Raw genomic sequence first — 15,751 nt, 5'->3', positions numbered from 1 at the left:
TGCAGCAACAGGCGACTGTGCAGTAACCACAGGGCAGCTTTGAACAATAAAAAGCGTTTCTCTATTTTTATTGGGAATGCATTTAAAACTAGACAGCAAAATCACTAGTGTTAAATGTACACTGCTGGTGTTTATATGAGTACCACCAGACCTGATGATACCCATATATACACCAACAGTGTACATTTAACACTGGTGATTTTGCTGTGTACAGTATATAAATGACCTGATTTAAGAAGTTCATGTGAGTTCTTTAGCAAATGTAGTGTATTTTAGTGTAAATGTGTCATTGTGGACATCAGTGTATTTAGGGTGATAACAATGACAAAAAGTGGTAATCATTGTTTTTTGTTCTCACAGATGGAAGACTAAAACTGTGGGTCTATGGGTTAACTGCTGGAGGATTCTTTCTGATATTATTCATTATTGCTGTGGCCTTTCTGTTTTGGTATGTATGTTACTAAAAGCTCAATACAAATATACTATTTACTGTAGAGTACAGTTTTAAAGTTTAAAGGATAACACCACATTTTTTCAATATTTTACTATGTTATTACCTCAACTTAGATGAATTAATACATACCTATATTTTTTCAATTCGTGCACTAAATCTTTTTTACAGTGTGTTGTGAATGTGTTAGCATTTAGCCTAGCCCCATTCATTCCTTAGGATCCAAACTTACTGTAGTTTGCAGCACTTTGACCTTGGCACACAGTAACATCATCACCCCTGACTACTCCCCCTCTCGCTTAAACTTCCATCAATATTACTGCCCCCGAGATCGAGGTGCTCCAAACTAAGGGCCTTTTCGCCATACAATATAGGTCTCATTTTTTATCTGCTTAAAAAATAACCACGTTTTATTTTGTGCCACTATACTCGTGTAACTACTTATGTAACAGTCTTTAAATAGGGAAAACATGAAAGTGTTTGGTGGCTTCTCAATTCATCCCTGTTTGGATCCTAAGGAATGAATGGGGCTAGGCTAAATGCTAACACACTCACAATGCGCTGTACAAAGATGAAGTCTACGCATTGAATAAAGATAGGTATGTATCAATTTGTCAAAGTTGAGGTAAGAACATAGTAAAATATTGAAAAATGGTGGTGTTTTCCTTAACACACCTCAAGATTTTCACTGTGGTATAATTTAAAGGGAAAGTTCACCTAAAAATTAAAATTCTGTCTTCATTTACTTACTCTTAAGTTGTTCAAATGTAATAATATAAATAAATGTATTTGTTTTGAACACAAATGTAGATACTTTGAACAATGTTTTTTTTTTTAATACTTTATAAGTTTTCTAATAAGATGGAAAAGGGAAAAAATACATGTGTAACAAATAAAGAGATGGTGACCATCCCAGAATACAAACCCCTCCCACCCCACCCCACCTCTGCGGCTTGACAAAAAAAACCTTACAGTTTAGCAGTATCAAAACACTTTTATAAAAGCAACAAAAATGTGCATGTCACAGCATGCATGTACAGCCTGGGATACATATATAGGCATACTAGTTAGTGGGATAATACAAACCAAGTAAATAAACAAAGAATAAATAAGTAAACATAAGTGAAAACAGGAAAATACTACCTTATGCCTATCACGGGTTGTCTGGTTTACATAGATGTAGTTGGCGTGAAAGGTTATAAAGCAGGAAAATATATAATCAGAATAAAAACTCAAGCATTTTAAGTATCCTCTTCCTCAGTAATTTTTTAGTCATTGAAATACAATAAGAAAGGTGACCATGTTGCAAAGAATTTACTCTTTGAGCCTCTTACAGTTAATTTAATTTTTTCATACTTTGAACAATGTTTGTAACCACGCAGGGCACCTTTGACTTTCATAGTAGGAAAAAAGAATACTGTGGAAGTAAATGGTGCCCCAGATCTTTTTTTTTATTAACCTTTTTTTTTAACCTTCATTTGTGATTAGCAGAACAAAGAAAGGTTTTAATCAACTTTAGGGTAAGTAAATGATGACTATTTTTATTTTGAGGTAAACTTTCCCTTTAAGCCTTTCATGGTGGCACGCTGCTTCCATCAAGTGGTACAGTTGAGAACTACACTGAATGCATTTGTTTTTTTTCTGATCTATATCACAGCAAACTACCCAAGCAAAGCAAAAGTGCATCTCCACCCCAGAAGCCCCTGACTCTGGCCTATGATGGAGATGTGGACATGTGATCGAGCTCTCTGCGAATGTACTTTCGAAGCACAAGCTGAACTACTTGTAACATTTCAAAATGTTCATCACTCCAAAAATAACAAAGAGGAATCCTCTTGAATGGACAGACACAAGAAGACGTTTCAATCTCGAAATCTGCAGCAGGCACGAAACTTGTGCGCAAGACCGCAAGATGACGACAATGACGGCTTCGGATCAGTGATCATATGGAAAAATCATGACATTCAAAGAGAGTACAAGACCCAGCTGACATTCCACAGAACAGATGGAGGACTTTGACATTTTCTTGCCCTGTTTTTTTCATATATCTTGAAAAAGATAAAAAAAAATACAGCAGAAGGGCATTTGATGTTAGCGCATCAGTCACATTCAGCAAATTCTGGAAGTGGCTTTTTCATTAATAGAGAAGGTGAATGAAACGACTGATGTGTTATGCACTATATTAGTGCTTTTGTCATTCTTTTGTTTCCTCATTTGTGTTGAAACAGATTTTCTAGTGTTTTTCATCGTGATGCAAAGGACTGCTGTAAACTGTTGTTTTCATTGTAGAATGCCTCTGAATGTGTGTGTGTGTATATGTGTGTGTGAGCCATACAGTAAACCAAAACACAGCTTATTTATACTGAGAGGTCTGGTGACGATCAGCCCCTGTGGTTCCACCGCCCAGCTCCGTTTGACCTTTAACCTCCGTCTAGCAACTGAAAAATTGATGAAGTTGTTCTGAGACCAGCGGATAATGAACTGTGTCCCTGTGACGCACAGATGGGTTTCCGAAGCAGCTTCCCACAGTGTCCTGCGGTTAGAGGAACTCATTTACTGTAGCACAGATACACTGGACCAATGCGTTTATGTAAAGTCTGCATGAGCATTATACTGGAAGAGAGAGAGGAGCGATCATCATTACGAATGTTTGTCATTTGCAGAAGAGAGTTCAGGTGCTGATTCTGTATTTTAATAAAAGTGTTTGAGATTTTTTGCTGTTTTTGCATTAAGGACTTTTTGTTCTTGCAGGTGCGTATTTGTCTTGATTGTCTGTTTCAAGACGGCCAGTATGAAGGTTCCCTTATCTCCTTGTATTCCCTTGTGAAAAGAAAACTAAAGTATTTTTTATTTTATTTTGTCATCCTCATTATCAGGTAATTAAGCCCTGACTTCACCACATCAGGTTTATAAATATTTTTTTAAAGAATGTACATGCTGTGATTTTTTTTAATACATACATGCACATCAGTTTCTTATTTTCTTTATATGGTGATACAGCATCTTTCTTGCAACCTTACCCAAGTTGTGTCATGACATTTGCTTCTGTTTTCCGTATTGTTTGTAAGTTCAGTCTGGTTACACTTCCTCAATCGTTTCCGGTATGATCTTGATATTCATTAGAAAGATTTTGCTGCCTCTGGAATAATTAAATCAAATATCTTGCTGTATTTCTAAATTACTTCACCGTTATGAGAACTTAAAATGTGTATAGCTCATATCAGTTTTTTACCCAGCGGAGAAATGGCAATATATGTATCTAAATCCCAAATGTGCGTGTGCATGCCGGATTGATTTTGTCATACACTGGATTATTCCAAAGTGGCCTTGCATTTTTATGGAAATTTTCTTCTAGTCAGCGGTGTGTTTTGTTAGTTTGACTTTGTTTATTTATTTCTTTGTTTTGATTTGTTGCCCCTTAAAACAGACTTGTTTACATGGCTTCTTCTAATATGTTCAGTATGCTCTCAGCACTATATACAGTTGCCTGTAAAGAATTTACTTTTACTTTAAATAGTATTTTTGTGTGTACTTCAAGAGTTGAACGAAAATGCTAATAAATTGTGATACTCGGTGGGAAATGATTCTTATGAATTATTTGTTAAAGCATTACTGCATCAGAGATTTAATGTTTAGGACCCATCATAAAAAAGATTAAGCAAGATTGAGATGACAAACACACTTAAAATATAATTTATAATATATAGCTAAAATATAATTCTGTTCAATGTATTACTGTATTGCTTATTGCCAAAGTCTTTTGCAATTGTCCACAAAGTGCTGCCCATCACATACTTACACTCCATTATGTTTAATCATTGAAATCTTTTGTTCAATCAGTTTTTATTAGTAAAGCCTGTCATTTCTGTTCAAGGATGAGATGAATTTAAATGGCTTTGGCAGTGGTACCTAGGGGACACATGTCTGGATGATGCCATTCTGTCAGCTTTAATTTATCCATTAAGCCCTAATAATACTCCAGAAAAATGTATTTCCCATAATTCTTTGCGGGCTTCCAAAAATTACTAGTTTCTTCTTAAATCTTAATTTTCTATCCACCAGTAGCCAAATCAGTATAACAGTCTGACATGATCAAACTGACTGAGATAGGAAGCAGGTAAATTGCTTTGTGTTTCTTGTATTATGGAAATTGTAAGAAACAGATTAAAGATCATTGAAATTTCTGCTTGTTATTACCATCACTGGTCATATAAACTTTAAATTCATGACACAAGCAAAGCATTTTTATATTTAAACTATGACCAAATAAGTAATAACTCTGTGTGTTCTGACTTTATAAGTGTTATTCAACCTCCAAAGACCCGAGCTTTGGTTTGTCTTTCTTCAGATTTCTAGCTATTTTGGGGTTAAAAAGAACCAATAAATATAATAACCAAATATTTTTCTTTGAACATGAAGCAGTGTAATTGTTCACATTTGTGTACAACAGGTTCCATAAACACACAGAATTAAGTATTATGGTGCAAGCAACAAAAAAATGTGATGTCCACTTATGTGCACATCCAGGTCTTAGGATCTCAAAAACATTTTAGATGCAATTTTAGAAAGATGTAGCCTATTAAGGAACAGGAATGAACAAGGAAATACATAAATTGTTTATTAGTGTGTGTGTAGACTATACGTTTATTTTATTAGTTTATTACATTTTATCATTAGTTCATTACATTATTTCAAGTTTATTTTCTTAAAATTTTATTTTAAATTTATATTCATTGTGTCATAACTGTAATGTGTTAAACTTCCAAATACTAGTTGTGATGTGACATTAAAAACACAAGAGGGCAGAAATGAGCTTCCTTCCTCGTCTTGAAGAAATCTGAGTGGTAACCTTGGCTTCTGTAGAAAAAAATTAATATTTTTTACAGAAAAATAAAAGAATATTTGCTTAGTAAATGCCCAAACCAGGGCAAATTGGTATTAGCCACTCAAATCATTTTCGTCCTTTGATATTACAGTTCTTTTCTACAAGTAGGTCTGATGAACAAATTCATTTTCTAAGCTACTTGAAAGTAATTTATACAGCTAATTAGAATATTTATAAATGTCAAAGAAACACAAAGTTTGGAAAAGAGTTGGTTATATGTTACACTGTAAATGTCTTTCTTTATCTTGTTTGACTATTGATTTTAAGAGAGTGGCGAGGTTCACGTGGGCGTGGCGGGGCTGAAGAGCTGTGTGGATGCGCTGGGTTCAATACTGTCACGCATTATTTAACGGAGGAAAGTAAAGGTAAGTTTTGCGCTTCTAATCGTTTAATGTTAAGACCGACTACAGTGCATCACTGTCAATCACATAGTGTCCGTAAAATAATCAAACAGTTAAAATAGTCACAATGGGTCACGCTTCAATTAACCTGCTGGTAAATGTAATGACGAAAAACACTGATCTAGTCGGACTCGGAGGTAAAATACTGTAAGATATCCTGTCGAGATCAAAGTTTTTAATAGAATGAAGCACCTGTTTATATGACATCTTGTGAGTGCACAAAAGTAATGTTTTTAGTAAGGAACGTTTGTTAAAATTTTGTATATTTCCTAATTTAACTGAGGCCTAGTCCTGGCTCAAGATAATCTCTGTTCGAGAAACCGCCCCATAATGCTTATTTTATTAAAAACATTATATTATTTATTATGAAATGTTTTATGCAAGAATTCTCATGCAAGTGTGTTTAAAACAATTTAGTTTTTGATACATTTTGATGTAAATATTTTAATAAAACATGTCTAAAATGTTTATTTAATAAAATGTCCTGCTCTAAACCTAAAAACCCTTCAGGTCAATATCAATTAATAGGACACATGAAATGCGTAATCTAAACTAGTGAGTTTTTCTGATTTTGTCTGATTATTGAGTTTTTATCTCATTTGATCATTTAAAACATGACTTGTATGTTTCATTTGGCAAGGACCATGGCAGCTCCATTTAGATCACTTGCTGAAGATACTTCAAGATACCTCAAATCATTTGAACTCTTTCTGGATCGCTCATCAGAGTGTCATGACTGCTGGGTGATCGATGGCTGTGTGATCTGTGTGTGTGTGTTGTTTACCTGTGGTGCCGGTTCCTCGTGTGTTCACTAACTCCGCCCCTTGTTTCAGTTGATTGTTCACCGGTGGTGTCTCGTTTACCTTTCCCTTTATATTGCACGTAGTCCTGTCCTTTGTTGCGCGCTCATTGTTTTATCACAGTCCTGCTGCCCTGCCTTGTCTTGTCAGTCGCTCTCTGTCTTCTCCTTTGTTACCCCAGGTTTGGTTTCGGCGTTCGGGGACGCGTCTTCACCCGGACCGCTCGCTTGTAGGAGCATTGGATTATACTGACTTTGTTTGTCTCTCGATACAGCTGGTTCGCTTCGTTTCTAGGCGGTATACCAGCTGTCTCCCTCTCTCCGGTTTGCATCATCACCCGTGAGTGGAGTTCACCCATTTTACCTTGTGGATTATATTGACTCTAACTACTGTTGTTTCTCGGAACCGCTGGTTCGCTTCGTTTTTAGGCGGTGACCAGTGGTTTCCGGGTGGTCCTTCTACATCTGGATTACACAGTGGATTATCCGTCTGAGAACTTGGACTTCCATCTCCGCCTGTCATCCACCTTCAGGGCGGCGTGTTTCATCCCTCTGTTGCGTGTGGTGACAGTGCTGGCGTTCTCGACGGAGCGCGTGGGTGGCTCTCTCTTCCTTTGGATCTGTACTGAATTATTGTGTAGCGCCGACTCACTCTCCCCTACTGTGGGAGTGATTCATTCCCACAGTAGTGTTTCCATCGGAGTGAGTCAACGGGTGTACGCCGTGTGTGGATCTACCAGTGACTTGCTCTCCTGTTTTCTATATTTTTCTAAATAAACTATTTAACTTGCACTTGACTCTGAGTCCGTTTCCTGACAGATGAGCGCGCCAAAAATGGAGTCAGCAAGTTTAGAGAGTCTGGAGGTACAGACCGCCCTTCACCAGCAGGGGGCGGCCATCGACCAACATTCGTCGTTATTGTCTGCTGCTGCCAGAGATTTCAGCATCCTGTCTGAGCAACTGAAAGAGCTCAGCAATCGCTTGGACCAAGTGACTCCTCGCCATGAAGCCTCAACCTCATCCGGGGAAGCCGCTTCATTTGAACGGGAGCCACACACGGCTACACCCCCCACCTACAATGGCGATCCCAACACCTGCAGACCCTTTTTACAGCAGTGCTCTCTCGTCTTCGCGCTCCAGCCCCGTCGATTTTCTTCATCCACTTCCAAGGTGGCCTATGTCCTGACATTACTCACTGGAAGGGCGAGAGACTGGGGTATGGCCGCCTGGGGGGCTAAAGCTCCTTTTACTTTTTCATTTGAGGCTCTCGAGGAGGAGATGTTAAAACTGTTTGACCGCTCACTCAAGGGAGACATGGCAGCGGCTGAGTTGGTGAGATTACGGCAACGTAATGACTCTGTGACAGATTTCGCCATACGATTCAAAACGCTCGCTATTTGCTGCAACTGGAATGACGCGGCATTAAGAGCACAGTTCCTCGAGGGTCTCACGCCAGGTATTCAAGACGAGATTGCACTGAGGGAGCCACCCACGTCCCTGGAAGCTGCCATCGATCTGGCTCTGAGGGTCGAGTCTCGCCATCGGCAGAGAGATCTGCGTCGCTCATTTCGCCACCTGATGTCAGAACCAGGGGAGATCGCTTCAGAGACGCCCTCCGAGGAGCCTATGCAGCTGGGCAAGTTCCGAATTTCTGCTGGAGAGAGAAGTCGTCGGCTATCTAATGGCCTCTGTTTGTATTGTGGCAAGCCGGGGCATCTGGCGGCCACCTGTCCGGTAAAAGCTCACGCCCGCCGATGAACCTGGGAGTCTCGGTGGGCGCATCGTCATTTAAATCTCCCGTAAGCAGCACCACACTACCTGTCATGATTAACTCTTTCTCGTCACAGGCGTTGCTGGATTCCGGTGCGGAGGCGTGTCTTTTGGATGCTGGGTTGGCCAAGTCCTGGGGTATTCCATTCATCCCTCTCTCCTCTCCTTTGTCTGCCTGGACATTGAAGGGCCAGCATATGGCTGTGATCACGCACCGCACACCCCCTGTGAGTTTGTTTGTTTCTGGCAATCATCGTGAGGAGATTGAATTTTACATCTTAGAGGATTCACAATCGCCAGTCATTTTAGGTCATGACTGGCTATCCAAACATAATCCTCACGTTGATTGGCAGAACAATGTTGTGTTATCATGGAAGTCTTCGTGTTATGTTTCTTGTCTTGGTCCTGCTCCCTCTCTTGTCTCTTGTTCTGTCTCGCAGGTCCCGGCTATCGATCTCTCAGGGGTCCCGGCGGAGTACTCAGATCTGTATCAGGTTTTCAGTAAGTCCCGGGCTACTTCTCTGCCTCCTCATCGGTCGTATGATTGCGAGATTAAACTACTTCCCAACACTTCTCCGCCTAAGGGTCGCATATTTTCCCTAGCTAAACCAGAAAGAGAGGCTATGGATAAATACATTAATGACGCTCTTAAAGCCGGTCTCATTCGCCGCTCCTCGTCTCCAGCTGGTGCTGGATTTTTCTTTGTAAAAAAGAAAGACGGGTCTCTTCGTCCGTGCATTGATTATCGAGGGCTGAATGACATTACTGTTAAGAATAAGTACCCCTTGCCTTTAATGTCATCAGCATTCGAGTTATTACAGGGAGCGCGCGTATTTACCAAATTAGATCTGCGCAACGCTTATCATTTGGTACGTATTAGAGAGGGCGATGAGTGGAAGACAGCCTTTAATACACCTTCTGGACACTGGGAATATTCCGTTCTGCCGTTCGGTCTTTGTAACGCTCCAGCTGTCTTCCAGACCATGGTCAATGAAGTGCTGGGTGACATGATTAACAGATTTGTCTTTGTGTATCTCGATGACATTCTCATCTTTTCTCCCTCCATGCAGATACACACTCAGCACGTTCGCATGGTTTTACAACGGCTATTAGAGAATCAGCTATTCGTTAAGGCGGAGAAGTGCGAGTTCCACAAAGAGTCGGTTTCGTTTCTGGGTTTTGTCATTGCCGAGGGAGAAATTCGTCCCGATCCCGCTAAGGTTAAGACGGTTGCCGATTGGCCAGTACCCGACACTCGGAAGGAGCTTCAGCGATTTCTGGGGTTCGCCAATTTTTATCGGCGTTTCATCAGAAATTTTGGTCAGATCGCTAAGCCTCTCACCGCTCTCACTTCACCTAATGTATGTTTCAGTTGGAGTAGAGAGGCTCAGGAGGCCTTTGATGTGTTAAAATCCCGGTTCATCTCTGCGCCTGTCCTCTCTATTCCCGATCCGGCTAAACAATTTATAGTGGAAGTGGATGCATCTGATGTCGGGGTAGGCGCCGTCTTATCACAGCGATCGTCTATTGATGGGAAAGTACATCCGTGTGCTTTTTTCTCTCACCGGTTAAACCCAGCAGAACGTAATTACGACATAGGGAATCGGGAGCTGTTGGCGGTTAGACTCGCTTTGGGTGAATGGCGTCACTGGTTGGAGGGAACCTCGGAGCCCTTTCTGGTCTGGACGGATCATAAGAATCTTGAATATATCCGTTCGGCCAGAAGACTAACATCTAGGCAGGCTCGTTGGGCACTCTTCTTTGATCGTTTCAACTTCACCCTCTCGTACCGGCCTGGCTCGAAAAATACCAAACCTGATGCTCTCTCCCGTCTGTTCGAAAAGTCCGATTCGGAGAGGACGGAGACCATTCTCCCGGAGGGGAGGGTGGTCGGCGCCCTCGTATGGGGAATCGAACAGCGGGTGAGAGAGGCCGGCCGGGAGGGGGAAGTTCCGGAGGGGTGTCCAGCGGGTCGCCTATGGGTTCCTGAGCGGTTACGTTCCGATGTCATCCAGTGGGGTCACGAGTCCAAATTTGTCGGCCATCCAGGTATTCGGAGAACGTTGGCTGCCGTCCGTCAGCGTTTTTGGTGGCCTTCTATGTCCACTGACGTCAGACAGTTTGTATTAGCCTGTTCGGTTTGTGCTCGTAATAAAGCATCTAATTTACCACCCGCTGGTCTGCTTAAATCTTTGCCCGTGCCCTCCCGCCCCTGGTCTCATATAGCTCTTGATTTTGTCACCGGCTTACCGGCATCTAATGGTAACACTGTTGTTCTAACTGTGGTGGATCGTTTTTCGAAGGCGGTTCATTTCATTCCCCTGCCCAAGCTACCTTCTGCAAAAGAGATGGCTCAGGTTTTGATTAATCACGTTTTTCGGTTACATGGTATTCCGACTGACGTAGTGTCAGATAGGGGTCCTCAGTTCATCTCTCGTTTTTGGCAGGAGTTTTGTAGACAAATTGGCGCCACGGCCAGCTTGTCTTCTGGTTATCACCCGCAGACCAATGGGCAATGCGAACGGGCTAATCAGGATCTCGGTAGAACGCTCCGCTGTCTGTCGTCACAATATCCGAATTCCTGGTGCGATCAGCTCCCGTGGGTTGAGTATTCTCATAATTCTCTTCCCGTTACGTCTACCAATTTGTCCCCGTTTGAACTTTCCATCGGTTATCAACCTCCCCTGTTTCCATCACAGGAGCCCGAGGCAGCGGTTCCGTCTGCGTTAGCTTTCGTACGCAGGTGCAGACGCACCTGGAGGAGAGCTAAGACACTGTTATTATCTAATTCCAGACGAACCAAAGCTGCAGCTGATCGTCATCGGCGACCTCCACCCCGTTACGTTTGTGGTCAAAAGGTATGGCTTTCTACCAAGGATCTGTCTCTCCGTGAGCCTTCTCGTAAGCTGGCTCCGAGATTCATTGGGCCATACAGTATTTCTAAGGTCATTAATCCGGTGACGATTAAGCTTAAGTTACCCCTTTCTCTTGGTCGGGTTCACCCTGTTTTTCATGTATCCAAGGTTAAACCTGTGATGTTTGCTCGCTATAACCCCCCTGTCTCTGCCCCCAATCCCCCCGCCCCTCGTCTAGTGGATGGTGCCCCTGTCTACACTGTTAAGAGGTTACTAGACTCCCGCCGCAGGGGCAGAGAATTTCAGTATTTAGTGGATTGGGAAGGATACGGTCCTGATGAGAGGAGCTGGGTTCCGGGTCGGGATTTGCTGGATCCTGGGCTGATCGAGGACCTCCGTCGGCGACAGGGTGAGTCCCCCGGTTCGTCTGGTGCCGGTCGTGGAGGGGGGGCTACTGTCATGACTGCTGGGTGATCGATGGCTGTGTGATCTGTGTGTGTGTGTTGTTTACCTGTGGTGCCGGTTCCTCGTGTGTTCACTAACTCCGCCCCCTTGTTTCAGTTGATTGTTCACCGGTGGTGTCTCGTTTACCTTTCCCTTTATATTGCACGTAGTCCTGTCCTTTGTTGCGCGCTCATTGTTTTATCACAGTCCTGCTGCCCTGCCTTGTCTTGTCAGTCGCTCTCTGTCTTCTCCTTTGTTACCCCAGGTTTGGTTTCGGCGTTCGGGGACGCGTCTTCACCCGGACCGCTCGCTTGTAGGAGCATTGGATTATACTGACTTTGTTTGTCTCTCGATACAGCTGGTTCGCTTCGTTTCTAGGCGGTATACCAGCTGTCTCCCTCTCTCCGGTTTGCATCATCACCCGTGAGTGGAGTTCACCCATTTTACCTTGTGGATTATATTGACTCTAACTACTGTTGTTTCTCGGAACCGCTGGTTCGCTTCGTTTTTAGGCGGTGACCAGTGGTTTCCGGGTGGTCCTTCTACATCTGGATTACACAGTGGATTATCCGTCTGAGAACTTGGACTTCCATCTCCGCCTGTCATCCACCTTCAGGGCGGCGTGTTTCATCCCTCTGTTGCGTGTGGTGACAGTGCTGGCGTTCTCGACGGAGCGCGTGGGTGGCTCTCTCTTCCTTTGGATCTGTACTGAATTATTGTGTAGCGCCGACTCACTCTCCCCTACTGTGGGAGTGATTCATTCCCACAGTAGTGTTTCCATCGGAGTGAGTCAACGGGTGTACGCCGTGTGTGGATCTACCAGTGACTTGCTCTCCTGTTTTCTATATTTTTCTAAATAAACTATTTAACTTGCACTTGACTCTGAGTCCGTTTCCTGACACAGAGCACCAATGTATGCAGGACTTCATCCATAATACTCTACCAGACATACTGGGAAGGTGATGTCTTATTTTTATATAATGTCATATCTATTTTTGTGGCATTTCAAAAATGTCCAGATATAATATTGTAATATAATGTCTCTCCTCAGCATTGGTGGAGGACGGCCCGTTTTTAATGTAATGGGAGTAGGGAGTGGGGCAGGTACAGTATACTTTTAGTAACAAGTGTATTTTTATTTATTTATATTTTAATACATTTGATTTATATTTTCATTTTACATGATTCCATTTACTCCTTCATTTACACATTTCGTGTAATTTTTAGGTGAGATTGATTTAGAGATATTAGCACAGCTACACATGAAACATCCACAAGTCAAAGTTAACAATGAAGTGGTGGAACCGAGCACTGACATGTTACACAAGTATAAAGGTACTAGTTATTATTTTACCCATAATGTTAATATTGACTGAGCTCATAATATAGACAATCTCTACTTGTACTGATTCTTCAAACTGATGTATTGTAACAAAAAGATATTCATGCTGGTTTTCTGTTTAGTTCTGGTGTCAAAAACGCCAAATCTTGATTATATTAACTTCACGTGGAATAAGATGACAGCTTCAGAATTTGAAAAACACTGGCAGGAGAAAAACCTTGGGAAAAAGATGGACTTCATTCACTTGATACAGGTTATAAGATACCAACAGTGGGGTTTAAAATAATTTGATAAAAAATTCAACATTCAGCATAACAAATGGAGTATAAAGTATGTAATAAAAAATAAATAAATAAAAAAATATTTTTATTTGATTTGTTCCCTGGTACATACTGTATTACCATTGGAACCAAGGAGTTTTGAATAGTTAGTACAGAATCTTAATGATTTGCAGTCATAAAAATTGTATTGTGTTTATTTTATGTGTTAAACAGATGCTGTATTATGTGAAAGATCCAGAGGCCACTGTCTCATTTTTCCAGAGTCTGTTAGAAAAAGATGGAAAACTCTTAATCATTCTTGTGTCAGGTAAATGCTCAGTACACAGACTCTCTTATGTGTACACATTTAGATCAGATCATCCAATCACTATACTGAGAGATCTGGGTCAGTGGCATGGAGCAGTGTACTAAGATAAGAGACACATTTAAAACTTTGAAGTGTGATTGAGACATACTGTACTGATGCATATTTAAGTTGTGTCAAAGGATGTGTAAGTAATTGTAAAGATTTATAAAAATGATTGCATGTACAATTGCATTCCACTAATTTTTTACTTTTTTCTGGTTGGGTCTCTCTGACCTCCTAGTTATTAACAAAGTCCTGTGTGTGCATAGGTGAGAGCGGATGGCGAAAATTATGGAGGACCTACAGAGCTTCTCTCGGTAACACTGAGATCCAGTGTGTCACTACGGGAGATATAAAGACCTTAGATACCAAGGACATCCCATACAGTAAATATGTGCTTCAGTCCCATATAGACATCACAGAGTGTTTCACAGAGGGAGATGAGGTTGGAGAACTGCTGTTGGATTTCCTAACTCATGTGGTAGAGTTCAGTAAGAACGCTCCTGAGCACCTGAAGAAAGGAGTGCTGGACTTACTGAGACATCCAGACTGCAGTAAAGAGGTGGACGGCAGGATAATGTTCAACAATAACCTGGAAGCCTTAGTGGTTGGGCTGTAGCCCCATGACTCCTTAATATCTGACCTGACCTCCAAAGGAATTTTGGCATTCAATTTCATGCCAGTGCAGAATGTGTACTGTATTTTTCCATTTTGAATTTCTCTACTAGAAATATGGTGGTCTGGCTTATCATAACATATAGGGGCGGTTTCCTGGATAGAGTTTAGGTTAATCCAGGACTAGGCCTTGTTTATATTAGATCATTTAAGAAGTTTTTACAAACATACCATACAAAAAACACTACACTAATGTCACTGGTAAATGTTAAAATTAAACTCAGGACTAGGATAAGCCTTGTCCAGGAAACCGCCTCGTAAAACATAATAAACAGTAATTTAATAGCTTAGGCCTCATAATGTACACACATATTTTCATTTAAATAAAGGTCTAATAAAATTACTTTTATAGATTACTTGACAAAACAGACAAAAATGTGCCTCAGTAGCAAAGTACAAATGTGTGTAATGACTTATTAACTGAGAATATGATTTTACTCTTGGATTTGGTAAGGAGTTTATAACCTAACCAGGCAGGACAAAGGTTGGTTTAAGCTATATGGTACATTTTAAAGATAAATGCATTTAAAACTACAATGAAATAGTTGATTCTTTGTTAGGTTTTTTTTATTCTTGTTGTTTAGCTATCATAGGTCTTTGAAATAGCACTGCCTTAATTTATACAGTATTATTGTAAAAAATAACATGAATATTGTCTTGATTCGGTCAGCTTTTCTCTGTTTCTGTTCCATGTAACAATGAAATAAAAATGGGGTAAACCACTAAAAAGTAAGCTTGCTTTATGCAATCTCTTACCACACATACAACAGTAACATATTACCTTTATGTGTAGTATCAAAATAGCCACACACACACACACACACACACACACCAGCCATAACATTATGACCACCTGCCAAATATTGTGTAGGTCGCCTTTTGCCACCAAATCAACCCTGACCCCTCAAGGCATGCACTCCACTAGACCTCTGAAGGTGTGCTGCTGTGGTATAAAGACGTTAGCAGTCCTGTAAGTTGCAAGGTGGGGCCTCCATTGATTGGACTTGTTTGTCCAGGACATCCCACAGATGCTCGATTGGATTGAGATCTGAGGAATTTGGAGGCCAAGTTAACACCTTGTGTTCTTCAAACCATTTCTGCTTTGTGGCGGGGCGGATTATCCTGTTGAAAGAGGCCAATCCCATCGGAATATCGTTTCCATGAAAGGGTGTACGTGGTCTGCAACAATGCTCAGGTAGGTGGTACGCATCAAAGTAAGCTTCACAAGGATGCTCGATTGGATTGAGATCTAAGGAATTTGGAGGCCAAGTCAACACCTTAAACTTGTAGTTGTGTTCTTCAAACCATTTCTGCTTTGTGGCGGGGCGCATTATCCTGCTGGAATCCCATCAGGGAATACTATTTCCATGAAAGGGTGTACATGGTCTGCAACGATGCTTAGGTAGGTGGTACGCGTTAAAGTAAGGTCCACTTATATGGCAGGACCCAAGGTTTCCCAGCAGAACATTGCCCAAAGCATCACACTGCTTCCGCCCGCTTGC

General features: G+C 41.4%; 2 protein-coding genes across 3 annotated transcripts in view; both read left to right on the top strand.

The window, feature by feature from the left end:
- thsd7ba (thrombospondin, type I, domain containing 7Ba) overlaps positions 1-4,445 on the top strand; it is a 259,565-nt gene extending 255,120 nt beyond the window's left edge. The window contains exons 28-30 of one of the 2 annotated variants that reach the window (XR_012335112.1): positions 361-448; positions 2,109-3,126; positions 3,203-4,445. Coding sequence is in view for 1 of the 2 variants with exons in the window: in XM_065292788.2 (XP_065148860.2) it covers positions 361-448; positions 2,109-2,190 (170 nt within the window). In the remaining variant the exon portion in view is untranslated. Of the gene's footprint in view, positions 1-360; positions 449-2,108 lie in introns of both variants that reach the window. The other variant, XM_065292788.2, reaches the window with a different exon arrangement.
- A 1,199-nt stretch (positions 4,446-5,644) lies between these two features.
- LOC135731061 (histamine N-methyltransferase-like) lies at positions 5,645-14,972 on the top strand. The gene is made up of 8 exons (XM_065249031.2): positions 5,645-5,701; positions 6,378-6,465; positions 12,512-12,564; positions 12,657-12,709; positions 12,833-12,940; positions 13,070-13,200; positions 13,442-13,535; positions 13,844-14,972. The coding sequence occupies exons 2-8, from the start codon at positions 6,382-6,384 to the stop codon at positions 14,191-14,193; spliced, it is 873 nt and encodes a 290-aa protein (XP_065105103.1). The 5' UTR covers positions 5,645-5,701; positions 6,378-6,381; the 3' UTR covers positions 14,194-14,972.
- The last annotated feature ends 779 nt before the right edge of the window (positions 14,973-15,751 follow it).

The sequence above is a fragment of the Paramisgurnus dabryanus genome, chromosome 15 (assembly GCF_030506205.2).
Source record: "Paramisgurnus dabryanus chromosome 15, PD_genome_1.1, whole genome shotgun sequence".
Classification (NCBI taxonomy): domain Eukaryota; kingdom Metazoa; phylum Chordata; class Actinopteri; order Cypriniformes; family Cobitidae; genus Paramisgurnus; species Paramisgurnus dabryanus.
The sequence above is the reverse complement of the archived record's forward strand: the minus strand, read 5'-3'. Positions and strand labels throughout refer to the sequence as shown.

Bases quoted from the DNA above. Each gene is read 5' to 3' on its own strand.
- LOC135731061 (XM_065249031.2), top strand. From the start codon at position 6,382: ATGGCAGCTCCATTTAGATCACTTGCTGAAGATACTTCAAGATACCTC. The intron at 6,466-12,511 runs TGTCATGACTGC...CCTGACACAGAG, and splicing joins TTCTGGATCGCTCATCAGAG to CACCAATGTATGCAGGACTT. The intron at 13,201-13,441 runs GTTATAAGATAC...TGTGTTAAACAG, and splicing joins ACTTCATTCACTTGATACAG to ATGCTGTATTATGTGAAAGA.